Source organism: Sporothrix schenckii (assembly GCF_000961545.1).
Source record: "Sporothrix schenckii 1099-18 chromosome Unknown Cont44, whole genome shotgun sequence".
NCBI lineage: Eukaryota > Fungi > Ascomycota > Sordariomycetes > Ophiostomatales > Ophiostomataceae > Sporothrix > Sporothrix schenckii.
In genome coordinates this window covers 4,346,967-4,369,702 of record NW_015971145.1, presented here as the reverse complement: position 1 = coordinate 4,369,702, position 22,736 = coordinate 4,346,967, and the positions used below count along the sequence as shown (strand labels likewise).

Below are 22,736 nucleotides of genomic sequence, written 5' to 3'. Positions count from 1 at the left end.
TCCTACATAAAGTCGTCCTCCCAGTCCTCGGCCCGGTTCTGGTTGCTGGACTCCTCCATGTTCTCCTCCGTGAACACATCGTCGTACGCGTGGTCCTTGCGGTACTTGATCTCCTGCCGCTCCTTGGCGATGCGAGCCTCCTCCTTTTTCCGCGCCTGCTGGCTGGCCTGCACCAGCTTTCGCAGTTCTCGCTGCCGGTCTTCCTTCTCCTGCCGCAGGTCCGGGTGTTTCTCAACCTTGGTCTTGTTGAGCCGATTGACGATGACGTTTTCTCGTATCGGGACAAGTACGCGTTTGACCTGTGACGTGAGTACGGTGCACATATAGTAATTTTGTGTCCTAGGTCGACCAGTCCGGGTCCAATATAGTGCTCACCTTCTTCTGGTCTTTAAAGCTGACCTGGCCCACGGCCATACTGCCGTCCTTTTTCAGGTTGGACCATGGTGTATAGATGATAGTAATATTGTCCTTCTTGTTGCCTGTATGGGTTAGCCAGTGCACTTTTTGATTAAAAAAAGCCAAAAAATCTTTTCCAATAAGATTGGCATAAACTTATTAGTTGACGCACCCTCGATCGAGTTGGCCTTCGTCAGCTGTGCCAGATCCTTGACCAGATCCTCGGGAATGTTCTCCCACGAGTCGCCTTCGGGCAGTCTCAGATAAATATGTGCGCTAGACAGCTTGTCGACGTGGAACTGGAAAAGTCAGAATAAAATGTATATGCATTATGCCTTTCTGTCCAGACCGAAACATACCCTGAATTCGTCAGTCTAAGCGCATCACACTAAACGCATGCGGTTCAAAAGAGACTCACCATACGTCCTCCTCCCAGCCAAACTTGATCAAGTCCTCATCTATCCACCGTATTAATGTCAGTTTTTCACATGTTTAACAATGAATCGGCTTCGCAGGTTCGATTTCCGCCACAACTAGCGTCACTCGTTGCCGTACTTTCAAACTTGTCCTTGCCCACGTATATGTACGCCGGCGGGTCCACGACCGTCGATGTGAAGTAGTACACCATTTTCGGCCGGCTTCGTGAACATGCACCTCGCAGAAGCAGACGGGGAGCGGCTCTCGCGTCGACTCTCTCGTGCAGGTGGTAGAAGTAGTGAACCCAGCGACCTGCCTGTTTGGCGAGAATTTGGCCTTTGGGTAAATATGTATATATGCGTATAAATATATAGCGTTTAGTTGGATATATACAAGTAAGCACAAGACACTAGTCAATAAGCGAGCTCAAGCTTCCCTTCAATTTTTTCTCACTAACCACACGAATAGCTTCACTGGCGAAAACTCATTCGACTGTAGACGAGGTGTTTAGCACGCGACCGACGCAACCCCGATCGACTTTTCGAACGGCGCACAAACGGCCCAATTGGCTGTGCCGCATCACGACACACGTTTTCCCCGGCGCTATCCGCGCTTCCTCCGTCTCCCGGCTCACCTCTCGCCCACACAAGAACAACAACTCAACCACAATCACACAATGGCACCCCGGTTACTACCGCGGTGCTGGGCTGGCCTGCAGCGGGTAACGGCCACCACGACGGCACTGACGATGGCAGAGGCAGCATCGACGACAACATCAATAGCTACGCACACAACAACACCAGTGCTGTCCGGCCGCGTGGTGGAGGGCCGCCGTGGTGTGAAGTACGGATGGAGCACATTACCGCGGCGAGGCGCCAAGCCGACGCGGTTCAACCAGCAGACAGCCGGCCTGCCTGCGCCGACGACGGGGCCCGCAGCCTCGCTCAAGCGCAAGGAGAACACAACGCCGCTGCGCACGGGCGTGCTGGCGACCAAGCGCGGCATGACGGGCTTTTACAGCAAGAGCGGCACGCGCATCCCTTGCACGGTGCTCGAGCTGGACAGCGTGCAGGTCGTCGCCAACAAGACGCGCACCAAAAACGGCTACTGGGCCGTGCAGATTGGCAGCGGCACGCGGCGCGCGGCCACCGTCACGGCGCCGCAGCTGGGCTACTACGAGGCCAAGGGCATTGCGCCCAAGCAGCACCTCGCCGAGTTCCCCGTGCGCAACGCGTCGGGCCTGCTGCAGCCCGGTGTGACAATTCAACCCGACTGGTTCCACGTGGGCCAGTGGGTCGACGTGCGGTCCAACACGCGTGGCTTCGGTTTTGCAGGTGGTATGAAGCGCCACGGCTTCAAGGGCCAGAACAAGACGCACGGCAACTCGCTCAACCACCGCACGATGGGCACGACGGGCCCGTCGCAGGGCAGCGGTAGCCGTGTGATGCCGGGCAAGAAGATGCCCGGCCGCATGGGCAACGAGCGCGTGACAGTGCAGAACCTCAACATTCTGCAGGTGGACAACGACCTGGGCATTGTGGTTGTCAAGGGCGCCGTGGGCGGTCCCAAGGGCGCGCTGGTCAAGATCCAGGACGCCGTCAAGAAGCCGCAGCCGGCCGCGGCGTTCATTGAGAAGACTCGCGCCCAGGTCGAGGAGCGCTCGCCGTGGGCGGCCGAGCAGCTGGAGGCGGCGCGCGTGCGCCATCTGGAGCTAAAGGAGGCGCGCCGCGAGGGCCGCATTGCCGAACTGCTGTCAAAGGGCTTCTCAGATTTGTCGATTGAAGAGGGTTTTGCAGTGGAGGACAGCGGGGACGTCGAGATCGAGGCCGAGTTCGAGGCACCTATCCCAGAGGCTGTATTGGAGACACCAGCAGAGGCACCACAACCAAGGGCGTGAGAGCCGTGTTATATGGTAGTTACGAGGAGGGTGAACGGGACTAAAATAGCGATTGTATATTCTCCAAATTCCGAGGGACTCTCGTGTACTGATAATAGCATAAACATTGTGTTGACCCATTTGTCACGATTGTGTCTCGTGTTGTTCATTGATTTACTTTTCGTTTTCTCATAAGTAATGGATATGTGTACAGTGTAGAAGAGCGGAAAGCCGAAATGCAGAAGCTGCGAAGACAAAAAACACCCAGAACTCGCCATCCCATATTTTGAACCAAAGAAGACACAGATGTCCGGCCAAGGGAGTTCCTTACTCTGTAAAAAAAAAATTCAAGGTTTTCTTTTCGCAGTGGTCACCGTCGCCACGCTCCGTCCACCTTCCATCCTGATCACCGCTTCGTCGGTTGCCGGAACCCGTGCGTCTCCTTCACCGGTTGCAGCGCATTTGCAGAAATCACCGCGCTGCCATGCTCGCCGTGCACACCCCCCGGCGGCGGGACGACGCCGAAGTCCTGTTCGAGCGACTCGACGTACTCCTCGGGCAGGATCTGGATGCCGCGGAAGGGGTCGTTGGTCACGTCCTCGAGCAGGTCGATCTTGCGGCCGTCGCTCGTCTCCAGGCTCCACTCAACCGTCTCAAAAGTGCCGCGCGCCGTCGGCCGGTTGCTCGTGAAGCGCATGCGCGCGGTGTTGCGCGTGCCCTTGACCATAAAGTTGATGTCGATGCGGCCGCGCATCTGGTTCATCTCGCCCGCAATCCAGGGGATGCGCTGCTGGAAGTAGACCTCGTCGCCAAGGTACGCCCTCGCCTTGGGGGACGTGCGCAGCGCATACAGCGTCGAGGCGACAACGGGGCTGGAGGCCTTTTGGTAGTTGAAAATGGCGACACTGCAGCCGGCGACGATCAGAAGGAACCAGGGCAGCGTACGAGACCAGCGGAAGCGGCCCTTGACGACATCGGGCAGCTCGCGGTCCGCCCGCCGCTCCATGAGCGGGCCGTCGCCGGGGCGTGGTGCGGAGACGTATGTACGGCGTCCGGCCGCAGAGGTAGAGGAAGAAAGGGACAGAGAGGTGGAAGACGGCAAAGAAGAGGGGGAAGAGGCGAGAATGAAGAGAGCCGGGCAAGTCGCACGAGCAAGGCCAAGACCCAGGCCGAGGGGCTGCCGTGGCCGCAGCAGGCCAGCGGTGAGGGCCCGTCTCCCCGCCGCTGTTGACAGCATGGTTATGTGCGTGTGGCGAATGGAGTGCGGGAGAGCAGAGGAGGCGCAGTTGAGGCCGTCCCCGGTCGTTTGCTGTCCAGACGGTTGGAGGGCGTCGCTGGTCGTTGAAATGGACTGATCTTGGGATGCAGTCGTGTCCCGCACTGGAGAAAACCCGGTATCGCGGGTACTTATCTGGACCCCGTTTAGGTGCATGATGTTGTGCGTTTTAGTGCATGTCCCCTAGACACGTCATGGCAAGGCAGGCACGGGACGACATGTCAACCAGCAGACGGAAGGAAAGCGACAAAACGTAAAAAGCAACCTGGCATCTCTTTTTGCAGCATCTGGAAGACGATGGGATTTGGGTAGCGCACCCTTTACACTGACGAATTCGCACCAAATTGTAACCTTTTACAATTCGCCATAATGGCCACAGCGCGTGTGCGCCGCGCATTCCGCTATCCGACCGACGACGACGACGCCGCTCACTTGGACGAGCCGGAAGTCCTCGATGAGGAGGGTAAGATGTCTACGTATGGAGTGCTTTTGACTATCTGGGAGCGTGGCTGACACTTTGCAGAACAAGATACGCTCATTCAGTCGCTCGTCGAACAGAACCAGAAGCGCAACGAGCAGTTTCGCCAGGTGCTGTTGGCCATCCCAGCCCTGGCAGTGGTCCCCTTTCTGATTGCTTGCTTCACATCGTCGTCTCCCTCGACGGCCATTGTGTCCATGCTGGGCATCTCATCGCTTGGCGCCACGGCGTTTCTCGTGCACCAGCAATCACCCACCAAGACGGGCATCCGCGTGCTGGACGCGTGGAGCGGTGCCGACATCAAAGGCAAAGGCCGCGAAGCTTCTGCTGCGGCGCTTCGCCTGTCGGACTGGTCAGGCGCCGGCGGCCGGCCACCGCCACTGGAGGTGTACCTGCCCTTTTTAAATCTGGGTCTGTGTGCCGTGCTGCTACTCTCTCTGTTCGTATCCAGAGGAGCAACATCCAGCACGCCATATCGGCTGCTGGGCAGTTTGCCTGCAGCCATCTATGGCGTGGTGCTAGTCTCCAAGGTGACCATGGCCGGTGTGGACCCCGAGCGGGAGCTGGGCCGGCTGCGGTACGAGTACAAGGGTGCGTGAGGCAGGAAACGAAGGCGAAAGGCGTGCAGCACGGGATGTTGCCAATATGAGGCAGCGACAAACGGATTTTGGCGCATTCTATTTAGCGAGAGAAGAATACCAGATTGTGTGTTTTTTTTTATCAGATACTTTTCTGCGTCCGGCATCGCCGTTTACCAACATCCCCTATAACCATTACGAGCTTTTGTGCTACGCGGGTTCACACGGCATGATCAAGCAGGCAGGGGCTGAAGAAGAACAGCTGGAGAAAAACAGATACAGAGAGACAGGGCTACCCTGGAAGTGCTCGCCTGATGTTTCCTAATTCTGTTTCGGCTTTCTCTTTTCACGTTTCTGTTGCGTCCTTCTTCTTTTCTCTCCATCTTTCCTACTGTCGTAGTCTTCCCGTTCCGTCAATAGCTGGCCCACTGCAGGGGTTGTTCGCGTGACACACACAACCAACCTCAAATGACCTCCTTGCATGTCGTACAAGTCCACTGCTGACCTTGCAGTCCGTTTGGGAACTTGCAGGGTGCCTTGTCTTACGTTCCTAGGCCAAAAGAGTCTCTTTCTTGCTTCTGTCTCCTTTCGTATTTTCGTATCAAACTCTCATTTCGTCACCTCGCACAGGTTCTGTACGTCATGATACCTCAAAACTTGTGTAATAAAGATGAACTCGTACGGAACATTATGTTACTTTCGGCGTACCGCGAAATGGCCCTGGTTGCCTCTTTGCTCTCCTTCTCTAGCTCCTTTGTCCTCTTTTCCTGACACTCTCTATTCTGCCAGCCAAACCTTTTTCGCCGGCTGCACAATCCCAAGGACAATATGCGCACGGCGCGGCAGAGCGACACAAGAGTGCCGGGTGGTGTACAAAAGTGATGACCAGCACATAATCGTTCGGTGGGCTTGTATCACCAAGCTGTTCTTCCATGCCTTCTTCCATTCTTCTCACAGCTCTTTTCCCAATGCTGTGTAAATCTGGTACTCAAGTTCGCCAACACATTTTTTTAAAAAAAAATAAATAAATAAATAAATAAAATAAAATAAAGATGAAATAAAAAAAATCATCAGCCTCAAAGTCAGAGGTGTGACCAACTAAGCTGGCCAGAGTCCGTTCACATGCGACGTCCTCCTCCCTGCCGACCGACGCCTCCTGTAATTACGGCTTAAGCCGGTGGTATATAGAGACGCTCAACAGAAGAGGGTGTAAAACCCGTTTCGTTAATCAATGTTTGGGGGCTGCTTCAATTCGAGAAACAGCATCCCACATGAGCCCCCAGCACCCCTTGCCTTGCCTTCAGGAAAGCATAGCACAGATGTATATGAAGTGAGTCTGACAACATTGCCCTGTTGCCTCAGTCTTTTTGGCTCATCCATGCTGTCTCTTGTTTACGTGCCCCATCTCCCCATCACTCCAGAGATTTATCGTGGACGTGTCCGTTGGCTTGCTTTGTCTGTGCTGTGATTTCGTTAATGTTCCTTTCTTTCCCCTGACAAATTCGATAAGTTGGTACTTTCTCTTGTCTCGTCCCTCATTCCATGTCGTCTGGTCCGGCTGAATCGGGCATGCCTTCCGGTGTCTATTGGTTGCGTCATTCTCGGATAACCCGTTCCATGTTTTGTTGTTTGATCTGGTGACAAATTAACAACTTTCCAAATACAATACCAAGAAAAAGAGAGACAGAGAGAGATACAGAGTTTCGGATAAGTGAAGTATGTCGATTGTAGTACGTTTTACGTACCAACTCTATGCCATTTCCTAGACGGCGATGTATCCGCATCTAACAACGGCATTCTCATTCTCCTCGCGCCTCACCCAGGCTTCTCCTGGCGCCAGGGTCAGGCCAGGGCGTTTTTCTAGTACCAACACCCCATACGGAGTGATGCTCCGTACAAGGCATCAATGGAACTGGAGAGGCCTGTCAGACGGATTGCTGTCGGAACCGATGCAGAGTACATCGTATTTGTCCATTGGATCAAGGCAAGGGGGTGATGCTGTTCCATATGGGTATGCAGTACATCGTACATGTACACATACAGCATATTCTTTGCAGTACTACGTCGTACAACGTGTTGCCACATACGGAGAACGGGGGCTGGGGAAACTGACAGCCATTTCCCCAGTGGCACCCTGTCCTGTTGAAGCATTCCCCAAGAGCCCCTGCTCCCGATCGCTAATAGCAGACAGGCGGATAATGGAACGGAGGGATTTGAGCAGGTGGGCAAAGAACGGAAGAATAAGGAATGGGTGGATGAGAAAGACATTAAAAGTAGCGAAGATCCTTATCCGAAGTAGCTAAAACTGATTGACATCCGAGCGCACCGTTACACTTGAGATGCAACGTGGGTATAGCGCACTAACACGCACATGGAAAGCAGCTCAGCAGGCTCGGCAGGTAAGCAAAAACACCAGAAGACAGGCCAAGGCAGTGAGCGGTCACTTCTCTTTAAAAAGCAACCTAACAACTTGTCCCCAAATTCGGGTTGCAAAGACAGAGTACCATTGGGCCATGCGGGATCCCCATAAGGACAACGGAACAACGGAACACCTGCTTTGACCTTTCTCTTCCGTCCTTTGACTACTGACAATCGGTGGGTGCGTACATATTCACAAGCGAAGAGGAAGGGCCTGCAATCAATTCTGCACAGCCGCGTGCAAGATGTCAGAGGTATCGTAAGAGGTGTTCTGTCACGTCGTACGTTGTATACCAGTAAAGGATAGTGACCAGAAAGGGTAGCTTTCTTTTTTTTCCAGTTTTTATCGGTTCTGAAAAGAAGGATATGTTTCAAGAGAATAATGAATTGGGCATGTTGTGCAATATGGAGCTAGAATGCGAAAAGTAAGCGAATGGAGCAGAGGCTGGAAGAGGGCAGAAAGAATGGATACAAAAACAAGGAAATATGAGTGGTGTGAGAGTGAGACCAGGGTGCAAGCATCTGCAGTTTGCCGCCATGAATATCATAGCTGAGCGATCAAAGCTGGGATCCAAACAAAGCTAAATAGTTGGCCGGGACAGACACCCGCTTTTCCACCAGCAGTTTGCTTTATTCCGTCTTTCTTTTTTTTTTTTTTTTTATTTGCTGCACCGTAAGAGGACCGAGCTCATGGACGTCTTTCTCTCTGTTTATCCGTTTATCTGGTGTAGAAAGCCCCAATTTTACATATCCCCGTGCGCACGACGGACATACTCGGACAGCTTCTTTGATGGGATGTTTCACGTTCTAGCCGCGCTTTGAATCATTCACTTCTGTCTTTAATAGTGGGCGTCCTATCGTTATTTATCGTTATTTTTCACGTTCAAACACACCAGGGACGGCAGCTTTTCATGCACAACAGGATTCCTTATAGCGAGTATTAAGACGCTCAGTCCAGGCCCTAGCACCGAGAAAATCCTCTGCAGGAGAGCCGAATCCTTCACGCGGAGGAGCTTGTGTGGGCGACGACCCGTTTTGCAGTTCTCAAGAAACTGGGGCGCGAGGAAAGGAGGGCAACCTTGGCTTGGTCTTCAGTTGCTCCGTTTCTGAGAAGCAAATGTAGAGCAAAACGACGAATTAAAGAGGTCCGCGCGACTGACCCGCGTCGAGGTAAACTGGTCTTTTGATTTTAGGTGTCTTTTGCATCGCCCAGTAACTATTCTGTACATCGTACGGAGAATTCCCCTTGCTTTCTCGGTCTCCCCTTTTTGCGTCGCATTGGCCGTGTCCACTTCAGCGCTCTCAGGCCCGGACCAAACGAGCTGCAACTTTGGTTCTGGCTCGCTCTCGCTCCCGTCGCAGTTTGGCGCTCTCTTCCGTGCCATGGAGAAAGGAGACGGGCCAACTTTTTGGGCCCAAATCGGCGGCGAGTGTTCTGTAATGACATTTCAAAAAATGAAATTGACAAAAGGGGACTGGACATCGCGCACGAGCAGCAATCCAATGCACTGGTGTGCTTAAGCGTTTCTTTCCCACATGGCACCCTGGTAGATGTTTTCTGTCTTCCTGTCGCTCTGCTTCTCTTTCTATTTTCCTCTTTCGTTAACCTTTTTACAAGCTTGCTTCATGTACGGAGTACTGTGTTTCTTTTGTAAAGGATCTTGACGTCTCTAGATGATTGGCTTTGTCTGAGCTCAGATGGACTACTTGTACTTTGTTTACTTTTGTCTTCCCAAAGTAATACGGCGCACAGCGTCCAACTTGCCCTTTTTTATAATTCCAATTATATCTTCCCGCTCACATTCTCGTCTCTGGCCTTGTTAGATCTGCTCTTTGTTCCTCTCGATGGGGACATATTGAGTATCCCTGCGCCGTATACGAAATACCATACTCCGTACATGTACTCTGTAGCATTATTCGCCCATCACCACACGTCAGGGACCAGACGCGGCCTAGGCTGAACGCCGACCACCGCCATCGACAATCCCTGTCCGCCCGCGATTCAAATCACCAATGCTTTTTGCGGGTTTTCTTGCGTTATGCAGGGGTTCACGTCTCTTTTTCTTTCTTTCTACTATTCGCGCATCTCTTCTCAAAAGCCTCATGGGGCTCGTGCCGAGACTTGGCTGCTGGTGTATCAGATATTGGGTTGATGCATTTATCTCTGCTCTTTTGATTTCTTCTGGCCATCCGTAGTCTCACAAGATTTATTTCTTTTGTTCTTCGTATAACATAATTCTATTCGACGCGTATCCTATCTAAGATACACCGTTTCTCTCCACGTCGACTGGTTCTCCACTCACCCCGGAGTCACCTTGCATCAGGGTCTTTCTGTCGTCTTTTTTCCATTTTGTTCTTTCTTGTATTTTCTTTTTCTTCATTTGACCGAACTTCTTCTCACCAGTGGTTTCTTTTTCCGTCCATATTTCCATTTCCCCTAACCACACCATCCTGCACCCGTCCTTTTGCAGCCACATCTAAACTGGTTTCACACCACGCGCTTTGCGCTCTTTCTCTCGTTCTCTTTATTTTTCGTCTGCCTCGTTCTTCCTCGCCTGCTCACTCTCGCTTTTGGGCCTCCCATATCGTTCTAGCTTCGACTTTGTGAGTTCTTTCGGTCCCGATTTCAGTCTTTTAATTTACCTTGTGTGGCCTCTTTCACGCATTCTTATTCTCTTCAACGGCCCCTGCATATTCCATCGTCCGTCAGTTTATGGCCGTATTTATATTCTCACGCAAACCCAATTCACCTTAAAGTCAAAGTCAAAATCAAATCGAAATCCCTCCACAGCTTTTTGCCTCACTCATTAGTCTTGTCAACCCCTGCTCTGCCTTACCTACGGATTCTTCTCCTAGGGACGGAGTAAAGTACGTCGTATCGTCTTCAGTACTCCGTACCGTCTCCCTGCAAACTACCCTGCGGCTGACAGCATTCAAACTCTCACAATAATCTTGTCACACCCAACCTTCACACCACTTTCCTTGCAAGACCACGCTTGCCCCTTGCAGTACGTAGTATCACCGTCCCTGACAGCCTTTGCGTTGGTCTACCGTTGTACGTCGTATTTTCCCCAATCCACCTTCTTTCCTGAGTATTTGCCTCTTTTTCTGTCTTGTCCCATTTCTTCTTTCTATTTTGTTTCTTTTTGGTTTTCCTCTCGTCTCTTTCCCTTTCAACCATCCTTCCTTATCTTGCCTTTCGTTACTCGTCCTAACACGGAGGTATTTAGCCATTCTGCGAAACACCTGTTTGATGCGCATCCAGGCCCTGTAGACTTGATCTTCCAACAGCATCCAGAGACCAGACGAAAAGGGTCCATCGATCAATGTCACCGTTTTTTCTACATTTTATTCTTCACTCGTGGGTGTTGTATTATTGGGTATTTATCTATTCTTTATGTTGCTTTTCACACGCATCCGTCTCGGCATCTCTTCGTTGATTCTTCCCTCGTTCATGCTGGCCCCCTGAACGTGATAAGATCACATCACATCATATCCTCGTCTTCCTTTGCTTTGGACATACTCCGCTCCTGCCCCGTTGTGACGTTGACCAATCCACAGTTCGTCTTTTGGATGAACTCCCCATTACCTTTTTTATTGTTCTGACTTTGTCTCCCATTGTATTACTCCATATTTTCTTCTTTCGCTTCTGGATGTCCTTTTTTTCTATTTTTCTATTTTTTTCGTTTTCCTACGTTCATCTTCTTTACACACTCTGTGTTCTGATCCATATCTGACCTCCTATCAGACTCAAGTCGCCCTTCGTTCTGTCTTTTACGTCGCATCTCCACCATCGTCGCTAGACTTAACATCCACGCCAGCTAAAGAGCCTCAGAGCTCTTCTTCCAGCAGCCGGACATCATGTCCAAGGACGGGCCTCGCTACAGCGGTAGCCTCGTGGCCCTCGAGGGTCTGTCTGAGACTGCCCTCGAAACCCAATTGCGCCTGTTGCCCGCATCGTCGCAAATCCTCGTCTTGCCAAGCATTCGCAACTATCTCGGCACGGACGATGCGCTCGTGACCCCGTTTGCACCTTCCTCGTCCGGCCCGTCCTCTACCTCAGTATCCGCTCTTCCCAAATCGGCATTGTCCACCTCCGTCGCTCCTTCCACATCCAGACTGTCCAAATCGCCATCAACAACATCGACCCATTTTGATCTTCGCCGCTACATCAAAAGCATCCACAATGCCGCCGCTGCACGGCAAGCCATCGCCCTAGAGTTTCTCCAGGACAATGAAACGCACACCACCCCCTCAACGACGTCCAAGACACCGCCAAAGAAACTTGTTTTTCTCAATGGCGGTACGGTCACAAGCCACGCGCTGTGCATCGAGGCCATTCGACAGCACGACGCGGCCGCCGGCGGCAACCTGGAACAGGCCGCGCTTCTATTTGATCAGCTTACGGCTCATGGCGTCGCGGGGCTGGATGAGACGTCGGCAACCCCGATGGCAGCCGAGACAAACCGGCTCGACAATGTTGCCATTGGCGACGACGATGAGTATGTGGAACGTGATGACGACGACGAGGAGGGTGATCCTGCCACAAAGGCTATGCGCGCCGCCGATGCTCTGGACCGCAGGACGGAGGGTCTGCAGCCCAGCACACACATCCTCGACTTGACTGTCACCAAGAAGCCACGGCCACGCAGTTTGAGTCTGCCCATCCACGGTGATTTGCTGGAGCTATGGGATGCCGGACGCCGCCCGAGTCTTGCTCCAACCGCAAACACAAATAACACAAATACCACAAACACGACCGACAACGACAATGTCGACAATGACGACACAAGCACCATCAACAACCGCAGCTTCTACTGGGTCCCGCCTAGTATGGCGGCTGGTGCCGCGGGCAGCGAGATATACGACGCCAACAATTTTAGCTTCATCACGTCGGCATCCCCCACCCGCGGCAGTTCGCCCACCTCCACCATCTTCCCCGTCTCGATGCGGCTCGACGCCATTGCCTCGCAACAACAAAAGAGGCAACCGAGGAAATCCCCGTCACCTTCGCCGGCCCGCCAGTATGTCTCGTATCGCCCGGCTACCAAGGGTGATACAGCGCGTACCGTTGTGCTTGACCCTGCACCACGTGGAAGGACGGCTCGCCGGCGAGCCTCGCAGGTGGCTGCTCTTCGTAACAATGGCGACAACGAGGACAATAATGACGACGATATGCCCTTCTACACATACCACCACCAGCTGCCCCGGCGACGCGCTCGGTCACTCGAACGAAAGCCGTCCATTGGTGCCGGTAGCTTTAGTGGCATCAGCAGCATCAGTGGCATCAGTGGCTTCAGCCGGTTTAGCGGACTCAGCGGCAGCAGCAACGGCAATGGCAATGGCCTCGGCATGAACATGAACTTCTTCCTGAGCACCAGTAGCCGCGAGCCGTCATCGACGCGGCCCCGGCGCACGTCCAACGTCAGTGATGACACCACGTCTATGGCCACATCGGCCATTGGCACCAAACCGTCCATCTCGTCGTCTTCCTCATCCAAGTTCATGCCAACAGGGACGGGCATCCCCGACGTGCCGCTGTTGCCAGGAGCCGATGTACTAGAAAAGATGGCTATACGCAGGAAGACGAAGACAAAATCAAAACAAGCCCAAACAGCAGCAACCTCGGATGCGCAGAAGAAGCCGCAGCTTCGCCTAAAGACGACCGCCTCCGTCACTAACGTATCCTCACCACTGACGTCTCGTTACGTTGACCGTGGCACGGATGCCAGCCAGGCGGGTGCCAACGGTGCCAGTAAACAAATTGTCTTTGAGCTAGTGCTTCCCCTGGTCGAAGACTTAGTCGTTCAATTTGACGACGACGGGAGTAACGCGAGCAACTCGGCACTGGAACTGGCGATCCAACGCTGTCGCGAGCTTGACGGGGCGCAGATTATCCACCAACGAGACTCGTCTGTCCACGATACAGTGATCTCAAAGCACATATTATCCAACGGCGAACACCATTCATTTGACCAAAAGACTATGTCGTCGACCTTGCCCGAAACACCAAAGTCTTCGTCACACGGTCAATCTTCATCCTCCTCGCCCACTGCATCTGCCTCCCTTCTTCTAGGCACAGCCACGACCATACCTGCAACCCAGGCCACAGGTACCTTCAGCACAGACGATTATGATCCGTTTGCGCCACATGAGTACAATGCTGGCCGCAAGGTGCAGTTGCCCATCGCAGTGCCTATCGCTATGCAGCCACAGGCTGCGCCATCCATCAAGACGCCGCAGCCCCTAACTCCCGCTCACACACCGCCGCCACACCAGAGGCTAGACGGGGACATTGACCCGGACCCCCAAGTCGGTTCTCGTTTCCATGTTCTTGATACGGCAAAATACCAAACAGCCCTGGCCCTGCACAATGCACTACGTTCTATACTAGGTTTCCACTTTCCGGAAGACCATGAGAGCGAAGAGACAAATGCCAACCTCGACTCGCTGACCTCAGAGAGCCTTACCAGCTTTCTCTTTTCCGTTGTGCCAGGAATGGAGGGTAGCAGCATGTGGGCGCCATTGCTGTCTGGAAACCGGACCGAACAGAAAGTGGATGCCAATATGGAAGCAGAGACACCCGTTACGGATATGGTGCTCGCCTTCGGCAGCCAGCGTGATGTGCCATCTTCACTCCGGGCAAAGATTATGGGCCAGTTGGATGCCCTCACTAGCCAACCAGCCACCGGCATTAGCCGTGGTGGTCGTCTTGATATCCGCTATCTGATTACCAACGCGCTGCAGTCGCTGGCTGCACAGCAAGCCCGCCGCCATGGTAAGAGCACGGGAACGGTTGTGCTGGCGCCACTTATCATTGCCCAGCTTGACCAATACCTGCGCACCTATCCCTCCTCGTCGTTGCCCGCATCGCCCTCCGTACGTCTTGTCCTGCTCGAATATCCAATGGAGCTTCTTCCTCTCGTGTTGGCCATGCAGCAACTGGCAGGCCGGGACCTGATCCAGGTCGCAAGCGTCATCACAATCGAAGATTCAAAATACCGTACTGAATTTCGCCGACCCTTCCAAGTACTACAAGAGCCACTTCTTTCTCCAAGGCTCAGATTTTCCCCGCCTGTGAATCTAGGTGTGACTCAAAAGCAGCCGTCGTTCAAGCGGGCCAACTTTGTGTTGACATCAGCTGCCAATGAAACGGATATCGACGCATTTGTAGCCTCAATCCGAAAACTTTTACTGTTGAGCAAAGCTTCGACGGTGACAAGGATGGCAACATCACCAGCAGAGGTCATGTTCCAGAATGGCATGATCCCACTCACGTTAGTAGCCCAACAACAGGGAGATGCCGGCCGCTACTCAGCTCTATCAACGGCCACCACGGCCGCTGGGGGTACCGGAATGGGCATTGGTAGCAGCGGCAGCAGCAGGAACAGCAAGATCCGCACACCACCGCGTACAGACAACTTGATGCAATCCCCCACGTTGCCAAGTCCACTCGTTGGAAACACTCCTAGTCCGAGGCGGAAAGGGTCTTCTTCGGAGAAGGACAGAAAGCGAGCACCAGCAGATAGCAACAGTGGCATAGAGGCCCGGCAGCCCCCTCTTCCTCTCCCCATCAACACCAAAAAGGTCGTGTCATCCAAGATGTCTACCGCTTCCATTTCGGCTGTCCGGCCCCCAAAATCGCCCACTCTATCAATGGTATCGCAGCACTCACTGCAGTCGCAGCCATCGTCGCTACAGTCGTTCCAGTCTCAATCCGACTCCTGGCGCGCGACGACCAACGAGCATAGTTATATTGCACAATCCACGGGTTTGGCACCAGCACCCACGGTCCTGCCCAACAGCCGCCTCGTTGCTAAGACCATACAGGTCAGTGGGTCGACAACGATGCGGCGGGCCAAGGAGCAGACAGCTACGGTTGCTGCCAACCCTAGCGGTATCTCCGCGCCTGTTATCGTCAACAACCTGAAGACCACTTCGACACTGCCGACGTCCTCTGCACGGAGCGACAATGACAACCTTAGCAACTGGGATGCCGGCTTGGACGTGTCAGAGGACGGCAACTATACTTACAATGAGCCGCCGTTTGCCACCAGCAATGGCAATGCCAAAGGCAGCTCAAAGGTTATTGCCACGAACGGTAATACTGCTGTCAACAGTGCTAGTGGCGCCAGCACGAGTGTTGCCTATGGTGGCTACAACGACGACGAATACGACTCTGGTGATGACGACGATGATTTTGAAAACGACCCTGATATGCGCCGTCTCATGCCGCTATTTATGCGTGACCGCGCTGCTCTGCTAGCCGCCAAAGAGGCAGCTGGCAGTCGCGGTGTACGGCCGCAGCCCATGCGCAGCAAATCGAGCCAGTTAACGGGCATCAGTACACCGACTGTTTCGGCTTCTGCAACCATGCCACCGACACAGGGTCCACCGCAAGTCATGAGTATGACTGGCGATGGCCTCCGCGGCAAGTCCAGCGTCGGCAGCATCCACAGCCAGCACAGCCATGCTAGCAGCCTTGCCAACAAAAACAGCAACGAGGGTAAGAAGGCCCTTAAATGGCTAGGCTTGGCCTAAATATGCTCCAGAATGTTCCCCCATTTCTCTTTATTTTTTTTCTCGTTACCGTTTAGTTTGCTTCTCGCCTTGCATTTGGAAGGCATTGCTTGTAATAGTACGATATGTGATTGGATATTATCGGCTTGGGGCGTTTTGTACGGATTTAATCTATTGTGTCATTTTATACCGGTTGGAAGGTTGGAAGGTTGTGAAAATATGGTAGCACATCTCATGATGGATTTGACTTGGGCATTTTTAGCTGGGATTTTGAGGGTTTGCTAGGACAGCATCTGTGTTATATCCATTTCAAATTATAACCAAATTTATGCGTCGTTTTCATAATTCTCAAGTAAACCACAATATGTAAAACTGTTCTTTTACGGCGTTTGCTTACATTTCAACTTGGCTATGAAAGCTAAGAGGAAAGGAAACCATCACGGCAACAGAAACAGCAAGGGAAATGAAAAACGTTACATTACGAGGCTCCCCATAGAAAAGCGGAACCGAACGAATCAAGGTCAGTGTTTAAAGAATAAAGAGCAAAGCGTGAAAAATTCCCTGTGAAAAATGTAAAGAAATAAGAAACAAAAAACACACACAAAAGGCCAGAGAAAAACGGAAACGAAAAAAAAAAAAAAAAAAATAATCAAATAGCCCATTACAAGTTTCCCTGGTCCCTTCCGCAAACCCTGTGTCCCTCTCTATTCAACAAATCAACATGATCCTACACACCCCCAACCGACGTTTGAAGGGTTCTCCCCGTCCCAGCGACACGATTGCACTCCAGTCTTCTCGCATCCGTAGAAACCGCATGGGAAAGAAAAGAAGAAAACAGCAAAATCCAGAAAACCGACTCTAACATCGCGCCTGGAAAGTGGGAGACAATGCAGGACTTCAATTCGGCGGCCGGGGCGCATGCATGTCGAAAGGGATATTTGGGACGAGTAACGAGCAACGAGCGGTCTAGAGTTTCAAGACGTGGTGGAGAGGCCGACCAAACGGAAGCGAGAAACGAGGCCGGTCAAATTATGTTTGTCGAGGGAGGGAGGTGGCAAAACGGCAAAGCAGAATGAGATGGACAATTGCTGCTTTAACAGCAGCCGCCGCTCTGGTTGTTGGAGACGCCGTGGCCAGCACCGACTTGCACGCTAGGCTTGGTGTTGTTTGTGGCGGTGCTACCCATCCGCTCCTTAATCTGGCGGGCCATTGTCAAGAAGGCCTGCTCAACGTTGCTGGCGTTCTTGGCGGAGGTCTCGAGGAAGGGAATGCCCAGGCTGTCCGCGAACTCCTTGGCGACCTGGTAGTCGACGACCTTCTTCTCGGACATATCGCTCTTGTTGCCGACCAGCAGCTTGTTGACGCCCTCGGTGGCGTACCGGTCGATCTCCTGCAGCCACTGCTTGACGTTGTTGAACGAGTCCATGTCGGTGACATCGTAGACGACGCAGATACCGTGGGCGCCGCGGTAGTACGAGGAGGTGATTGTGCGGAAGCGCTCCTGGCCAGCCGTGTCCCACTGCGAGGCGAAGTTAGCATTCCACGGTTTGGTTTGGTTTGGTTCGGTTTGGTTCGGTTCTGTCTGCCACGGCCATCTGCTTGTGTTTGTGTATGGTGGCGGAGGTGTCATTACTTACAATCTGCAGCTTCACGGTCTTGCCATCGAGCTCGATCGTCCGGATTTTCTGACAAGGAAACACGCGTTAGAATACCAGCACCGGAGCCTGGACATTGCATAGCAACAAAAGTCGCCGAGCGGCACAAGAGGGACATACGAAGTCGACACCGATGGTTGAGATGTAGGACTCGGTGTAGGTGTCGTCGGCGAAACGAAGCAGCAGACAAGACTTGCCGACACCGGAGTCACCGATGAGCAGCAACTTGAAGAGGTAGTCGTATCTAGAGAGGTTAGAAACACGGAGCCGAAAAGGACAAGATGCGAGGTAAAGGCGCCGACAAGAGAGACGCCGCAGAAATTGCGGATGCCGTCGAAGAGGGTTGGGCGCGATGTGCCAATGTCCATAGCATAGTGCCCCCCTTCGAAGATTGCTCGATGGTGCTGCAGAGCGCAGCTTGGAGGAGTCGTCACAGCTTGGCAGCCACAGGCGGATTACCAGGAAAGGGGGCAGGAAAGCCGAAGGACAAGAAAGACGAAGAGAAACTCTAGATAGCAGCAGGTCAGCAAGATGTTGGCGGCCATCGGTTGGTGAGGGAAGCGAGCGGTGGTAGCGAAAGGGGTAGAATCGATTGCCTCTTTACGTACTACTCCGGATTCATTGTGGCGCGCGGCGGTGAGACGAAGACGATATTGTGATGGAGAGCACGGGTTTGAAAGTGGTTGACAAAAGTTATCAACGGAAGACTGCGGTGATGGGTATGCGAAGAGGCAGCACAAATTCGGTGTCGTTGGCGATGATGATGGAGAGGAAGAGTTGCGTTTGGCAAGTTGGGAAAAGAGGGCGTGAGGTTAAAGAGAATGGGGAAAGGAGGACCAAACAGGCAGGAAGGACAGCGTGAGAGATTACGGCCAGTGAGCGTTGGGGAGGGACCAGTGAGTGGACCAAATACAGGGGGGAGTGAGCACAGGAACGACAAGCGCATGGCGGAAACACAGCCACTAAAGCCCGCTGGGCAATTTGTGGCCAGGGCCTAGGAGCAGGCAGCCCCTCGCTGCACGTGCATCTTCACATGATACAAGCTGCCACCAAAATGGCACCCGCCACGCTGGCCGCCGGGTGACTTCACACACCACCCTGAAACAGATGGTAGCCGAAAAATGGGGATCACGTGCATTCATCACAGTGCTTCTTTTCCTCGACTTGAGTTCAATTCACACCATCTAGGGGCTGCAAGGGAGAGGCATTCTTTGACCGTGTCCGGTGCACACATGACACTGACTGGCGAATGTTTTGCCCTTTGACGGGCTGGGTTTTGTCAGGGGATGATAAAGGTTGCCCAAACAGATCAGATGAAAGACGAAAGAATGGGCCATCTTTCGTCCCCTATTAATAGCTTATTATGCTGTTCCAGCGACTAGCAGCCATGTATGTCGTACTCTATCGGTTACAGTCGCCTTATCGGGTACGTAGTTACAGGGTAGAATCACACTTTTAGTGGGGTGACTGCCCTGTGATTCTCAGCGGGCAAAGTCGGCCAGGCCCAGCAAAAATTTCCTGACATCATACTTTGTCAACGTCAAAACCGAGCGAATTGAGGAAATAATAACAGACGAGGGAAAAAAAATAGAAAAAAAAGGGACACGAGCTTCGTCCCGGGCCCAATGCACAGTTGTCCATTTGACGCCTCTCCGCCTCTTCCCCTCTCTCTGGCCTCGTCGCTTTGTGCCTCCACTTTCAACTCCAGCTAGCCAGCTCTCGAGAGGGAAGGAGGGCCTGGCGTCGGTCGTGCGCTTTCCCGTTCGACCTTCCTCCACTATCACGTCTGCATCACCTTATCACCAACCGAGACCACCTCGACACCTCCGTCAAGTGACACAATGACGACGACCTTAAGCTCGGTTTGTGCAGCATCCCGGCCCTCAGCGGCCACGCTGCGTCACTTGTCAAGGACTGCGGCCGCAACAGCCACTTCACAGCCGCCACGACGCACCTTGCTGCTGGCCAACAGACCACCCTCTCCTTCTCCGTCCGCAGCTTCGACCGCAACAGCCACTTCCCCGTCCTCGTCACAACCGCTCACAACCCTTCCCGAGGCTCACTCTCGCAATATGCCTGAGGTCTGGTTCAGTGCGACGTTTCCATCACGATCAGACGGCATCAGCAGTCTTGGAACACAGCCGGGCGGCAAACCACCTGACGAGCGGACCGTCAAGCTTGGCAAGAGTATGTCCCCCTCTTCTGTTGCCTCCATTTTTTAGTCCTTTTGTGGCTGCTTTACGTCCTCCGTTTACTGACAACAAACAGCTCTACGCATACTCCAAGAACGACTACCGACCCTTCTCCAGTCACCGCTTCCGTCGGAGATTCTCGCGCCCACAATCTCGCTGCACCTCTTCCCCTCGACTCACCCGCATCTACCCGTCGTCTCCGGCCGCGTCGCGTACATTGCCGCCCTCTGGACATCGCCGCTCGCGTGGAACCGTGTGCCTCTGGTGGGCAACGTCAAGCTCGAAATCTTGTCGGAGCGCATGACCAAGCAGCCATTGCAGCTTCACTCGGCCGCTGCGCGTCGCGCCGGTGCCAGTGACGAACAACTCGTCGTGCGGTGGCGGACCATTGGCAAGGGCGGCGACATGTCGCTGCCGCCGCAGCCGAACGGCGGGTCGCCTGGGGCCACCGCCAACAAGGCACCCGTGGGCACAAGCCAGGCCGTGGGGGACCCAAAAGAGTTTACGGGCCTGTTCATCTTTGAGTTTGACGGCGTGGGCCGCATTTTGAGCCACACAATCGAACACGTTGCCGAGGGCGGCGACTGGGAGCGCAGCGTCGGCGCGCGGTTTGTCGGCCTGACGGACTGGCTGCTAGGCGGGATCAAGGGCGGCGGCAGCGGAGAGAACACGCCGCTGCCGGCCTTTGAGATGCAGGACCCGCGGAAGATACGGTAAGTGCCAGCGCCCCTTGGCCGCCTTGGTGATCTCTTCTCGTCGAACACTGTTCAAAAAAAACCCAGGCGAGGAGTCTGTTAAGAAAAGTATGATGTGTGGTACGTTGTGCTTTTTGTATGTATGATATGGGTGCGTTATACCTGGTGTTTTGGTCAGTGCGGTCTCCCCTTTATAATGCGGCTGTGCGGCATCGTGTGCTGTGGCCACTCCTTGCATTTTTGTTTTATCTTTGTGTTATTCGCCATTTACACACGTTCAAAAGGAATTGGTTGGAACGGAAAGATATGCGGCAAGACTCTTCACTCAATACCCTCGGCGTTGGTTTTTATTTCTCGTTATTTCATAATCATTGTATTTAGAGCAACAAAGTTTTATGCATGATTTTAATCACCAATCTAGCAGGTGACAAAGGGACACGGCCCAAATCAAAACCTCCATCGCTCTTGTTGCTCAGATGTCTTCCTTTTCGGATTCAGAAGCACCTGCATCTTCAACTGAAGGTGCCTGGACTGCACGAGAAGGTCCACCGGGTAAAGCTATGACCCGGTCACTGCTCCGAGGAGGCACTGGCGATTGTATCGGTAGAGACGGCTGGGTCTCGATCGGAATACGAACCGGATGGTGTCCATCTGCGATCGGCCTCAGTTGCGAGAGCCTCTGTCTAGGGACCCCGACACTGTTGGCGCTCGGGACCAGCCCCGGTGGAGACGAAGAACGCGACGCCACCGACAGGGATGGACTTAAGCCGAACGAGTCGGCGGTGCCTCTAAATGTGAAGCCATTTAGGAACCCACGTCTCATTTGCGCAATGTCGGTAAGGAGCCTGCGTTGTCTCTCCATCTCCGTTTCGCCGTCCATCAGACCGAAATACGCCTCGTCGAGCTCATCGTCCTCGCTGGAAAAACCCTCAGCATCAGACAAGTCCGAGTCCGAGTTCGATGTCGGCGCAGAAGAGCCGCGAAGATCAAGGTCGGCCATGACGTTGTTGTGCATTTCGCGCATCCTGGCGCCTATTTCGGCAAGTTGTTCTACAATGTTTCTCGTCAGAGGAACACCGTCCAGGCTGGCACTGCTTGCCCGTCGTTTGCGGGGCCGGTTGTTATCTTTGGCCGCCATATCACAAACAATATCAGAAGAGATCCAGAAGAGATCCAGAAGAGATCAAGCTTGTCACGCAGGCACCGTCGGTTTAATTTCCACTTCGGTACTGATCGGTGCACGGATGTTGTAGCTGGAGCTGTTTTTCTTTTTTCTGGCTTTATTTAAAGCAGGTCCTTGGCTTCTCTCTTCGTTTTCTGCGTCTTCTTCCTGTTTTGTCCCGCTAAAAGATAAAAGTGATGTCGATAATAAATTGTGGACAGTCGTAGGTCGTCTGCGTGGCAAAATGGCGGCTTGCGTGTTAGTGCACGGGTAGTCCCTAAGCTAGCAGGCTTCAGCCGATGCAATTAGCCTTGAGTGTAGACGGGAAGTGTGGCGCCGAATCAAAAGTCTATTTACACCTCGAGATACAGTCGTGCGGGCGACGATGATGGGCACAAGATGGTACTCGAATTGAAAATTTGGCGTGACTTAGTTGCTGGTGGAGGAGGACAGAGAACAGTACTGGGCGCCTTCGATTTCACGATATTTCCTGGTATTTAAGGGGACGGTCAATTATATAAATAGGCGTATGACCGGAAGTCAAAATAGAGGGTGAGGAAATTGGACGAGGAGAGGGGTGGAAAGGGCAAGAAAGACGAGATAAGAGGAAATAAAAAGACTTCTGAAAAGTTACGAGGAACATACGAAAAAAAGAGATAGCTCTATGTTTTCTTTTTCCACCTCGATTCACCGACGTCAGGCCACCTCCCCTCTCTCCTTGAGACTCACTCCCTCCGTTTGACACCTCATTCGCGCGCATTATTGGCCACCTAGTACATCGTATGCAAGGATTGAACAGTGTGTCGTTTGGTCATCAATAAATGCATGTCTCACACACGGTGTTTGCTGGCGCACTTGTCGTGAGCTGATATCTTCCTGTACTTCGTGTACAGTCACGATATCAGTCCAGAAATATTGCATCTTCGGCTAACTTTCCATATATTGAGGGCACAGCGGCTACATACACAGTAGGGCTTCGAACTTGAATTACTCAAAGTAGCTAAAACAAAAAAAGCACAAAAATCATGAGGAGTGGAAAACGAGGCGAAAATGAAAAAAAGAATACATTGAAC

At 53.0% G+C, this 22,736-nt stretch overlaps 8 protein-coding genes across 8 annotated transcripts; 4 read left to right on the top strand and 4 right to left on the bottom strand.

Moving 5' to 3' along the window:
* Positions 1 to 2: 2 nt before the first annotated feature.
* SPSK_10876 (coiled-coil domain-containing protein) lies at positions 3 to 1,024 on the bottom strand (the record flags this gene model as incomplete). Its single annotated transcript, XM_016737126.1, has 6 exons — positions 3 to 299; positions 376 to 479; positions 569 to 695; positions 756 to 770; positions 820 to 854; positions 952 to 1,024. The coding sequence occupies 6 exons, from the start codon at positions 1,022 to 1,024 to the stop codon at positions 3 to 5; spliced, it is 651 nt and encodes a 216-aa protein (XP_016588134.1).
* A 465-nt stretch (positions 1,025 to 1,489) lies between these two features.
* Positions 1,490 to 2,710, top strand: SPSK_09378 (60S ribosomal protein L3, mitochondrial precursor; the record flags this gene model as incomplete). The annotated part of the gene is made up of 1 exon (XM_016735951.1): positions 1,490 to 2,710. One exon carries the CDS (start codon positions 1,490 to 1,492, stop codon positions 2,708 to 2,710), a length of 1,221 nt encoding a protein of 406 aa, XP_016588133.1.
* Positions 2,711 to 3,095: 385 nt separating this feature from the next.
* Positions 3,096 to 4,121, bottom strand: SPSK_09537 (uncharacterized protein; the record flags this gene model as incomplete). Its single annotated transcript, XM_016736109.1, has 1 exon — positions 3,096 to 4,121. The coding sequence occupies one exon, from the start codon at positions 4,119 to 4,121 to the stop codon at positions 3,096 to 3,098; it is 1,026 nt and encodes a 341-aa protein (XP_016588132.1).
* Positions 4,122 to 4,334: 213 nt separating this feature from the next.
* Positions 4,335 to 5,042, top strand: SPSK_09784 (uncharacterized protein; the record flags this gene model as incomplete). Its single annotated transcript, XM_016736354.1, has 2 exons — positions 4,335 to 4,428; positions 4,489 to 5,042. The coding sequence occupies 2 exons, from the start codon at positions 4,335 to 4,337 to the stop codon at positions 5,040 to 5,042; spliced, it is 648 nt and encodes a 215-aa protein (XP_016588131.1).
* Positions 5,043 to 11,300: 6,258 nt separating this feature from the next.
* Positions 11,301 to 15,980, top strand: SPSK_08302 (uncharacterized protein; the record flags this gene model as incomplete). The annotated part of the gene is made up of 1 exon (XM_016734906.1): positions 11,301 to 15,980. The coding sequence occupies one exon, from the start codon at positions 11,301 to 11,303 to the stop codon at positions 15,978 to 15,980; it is 4,680 nt and encodes a 1,559-aa protein (XP_016588130.1).
* Positions 15,981 to 17,052: 1,072 nt separating this feature from the next.
* On the bottom strand, positions 17,053 to 17,982 carry SPSK_09625 (Rab family GTPase YPT1; the record flags this gene model as incomplete). The annotated part of the gene is made up of 4 exons (XM_016736197.1): positions 17,053 to 17,541; positions 17,597 to 17,644; positions 17,735 to 17,839; positions 17,893 to 17,982. The coding sequence occupies 4 exons, from the start codon at positions 17,980 to 17,982 to the stop codon at positions 17,053 to 17,055; spliced, it is 732 nt and encodes a 243-aa protein (XP_016588129.1).
* A 1,473-nt stretch (positions 17,983 to 19,455) lies between these two features.
* On the top strand, positions 19,456 to 20,604 carry SPSK_09445 (uncharacterized protein; the record flags this gene model as incomplete). The annotated part of the gene is made up of 3 exons (XM_016736017.1): positions 19,456 to 19,801; positions 19,883 to 20,519; positions 20,589 to 20,604. The coding sequence occupies 3 exons, from the start codon at positions 19,456 to 19,458 to the stop codon at positions 20,602 to 20,604; spliced, it is 999 nt and encodes a 332-aa protein (XP_016588128.1).
* A 369-nt stretch (positions 20,605 to 20,973) lies between these two features.
* On the bottom strand, positions 20,974 to 21,639 carry SPSK_09819 (uncharacterized protein; the record flags this gene model as incomplete). Its single annotated transcript, XM_016736388.1, has 1 exon — positions 20,974 to 21,639. The coding sequence occupies one exon, from the start codon at positions 21,637 to 21,639 to the stop codon at positions 20,974 to 20,976; it is 666 nt and encodes a 221-aa protein (XP_016588127.1).
* Between the last annotated feature and the right edge of the window lie 1,097 nt (positions 21,640 to 22,736).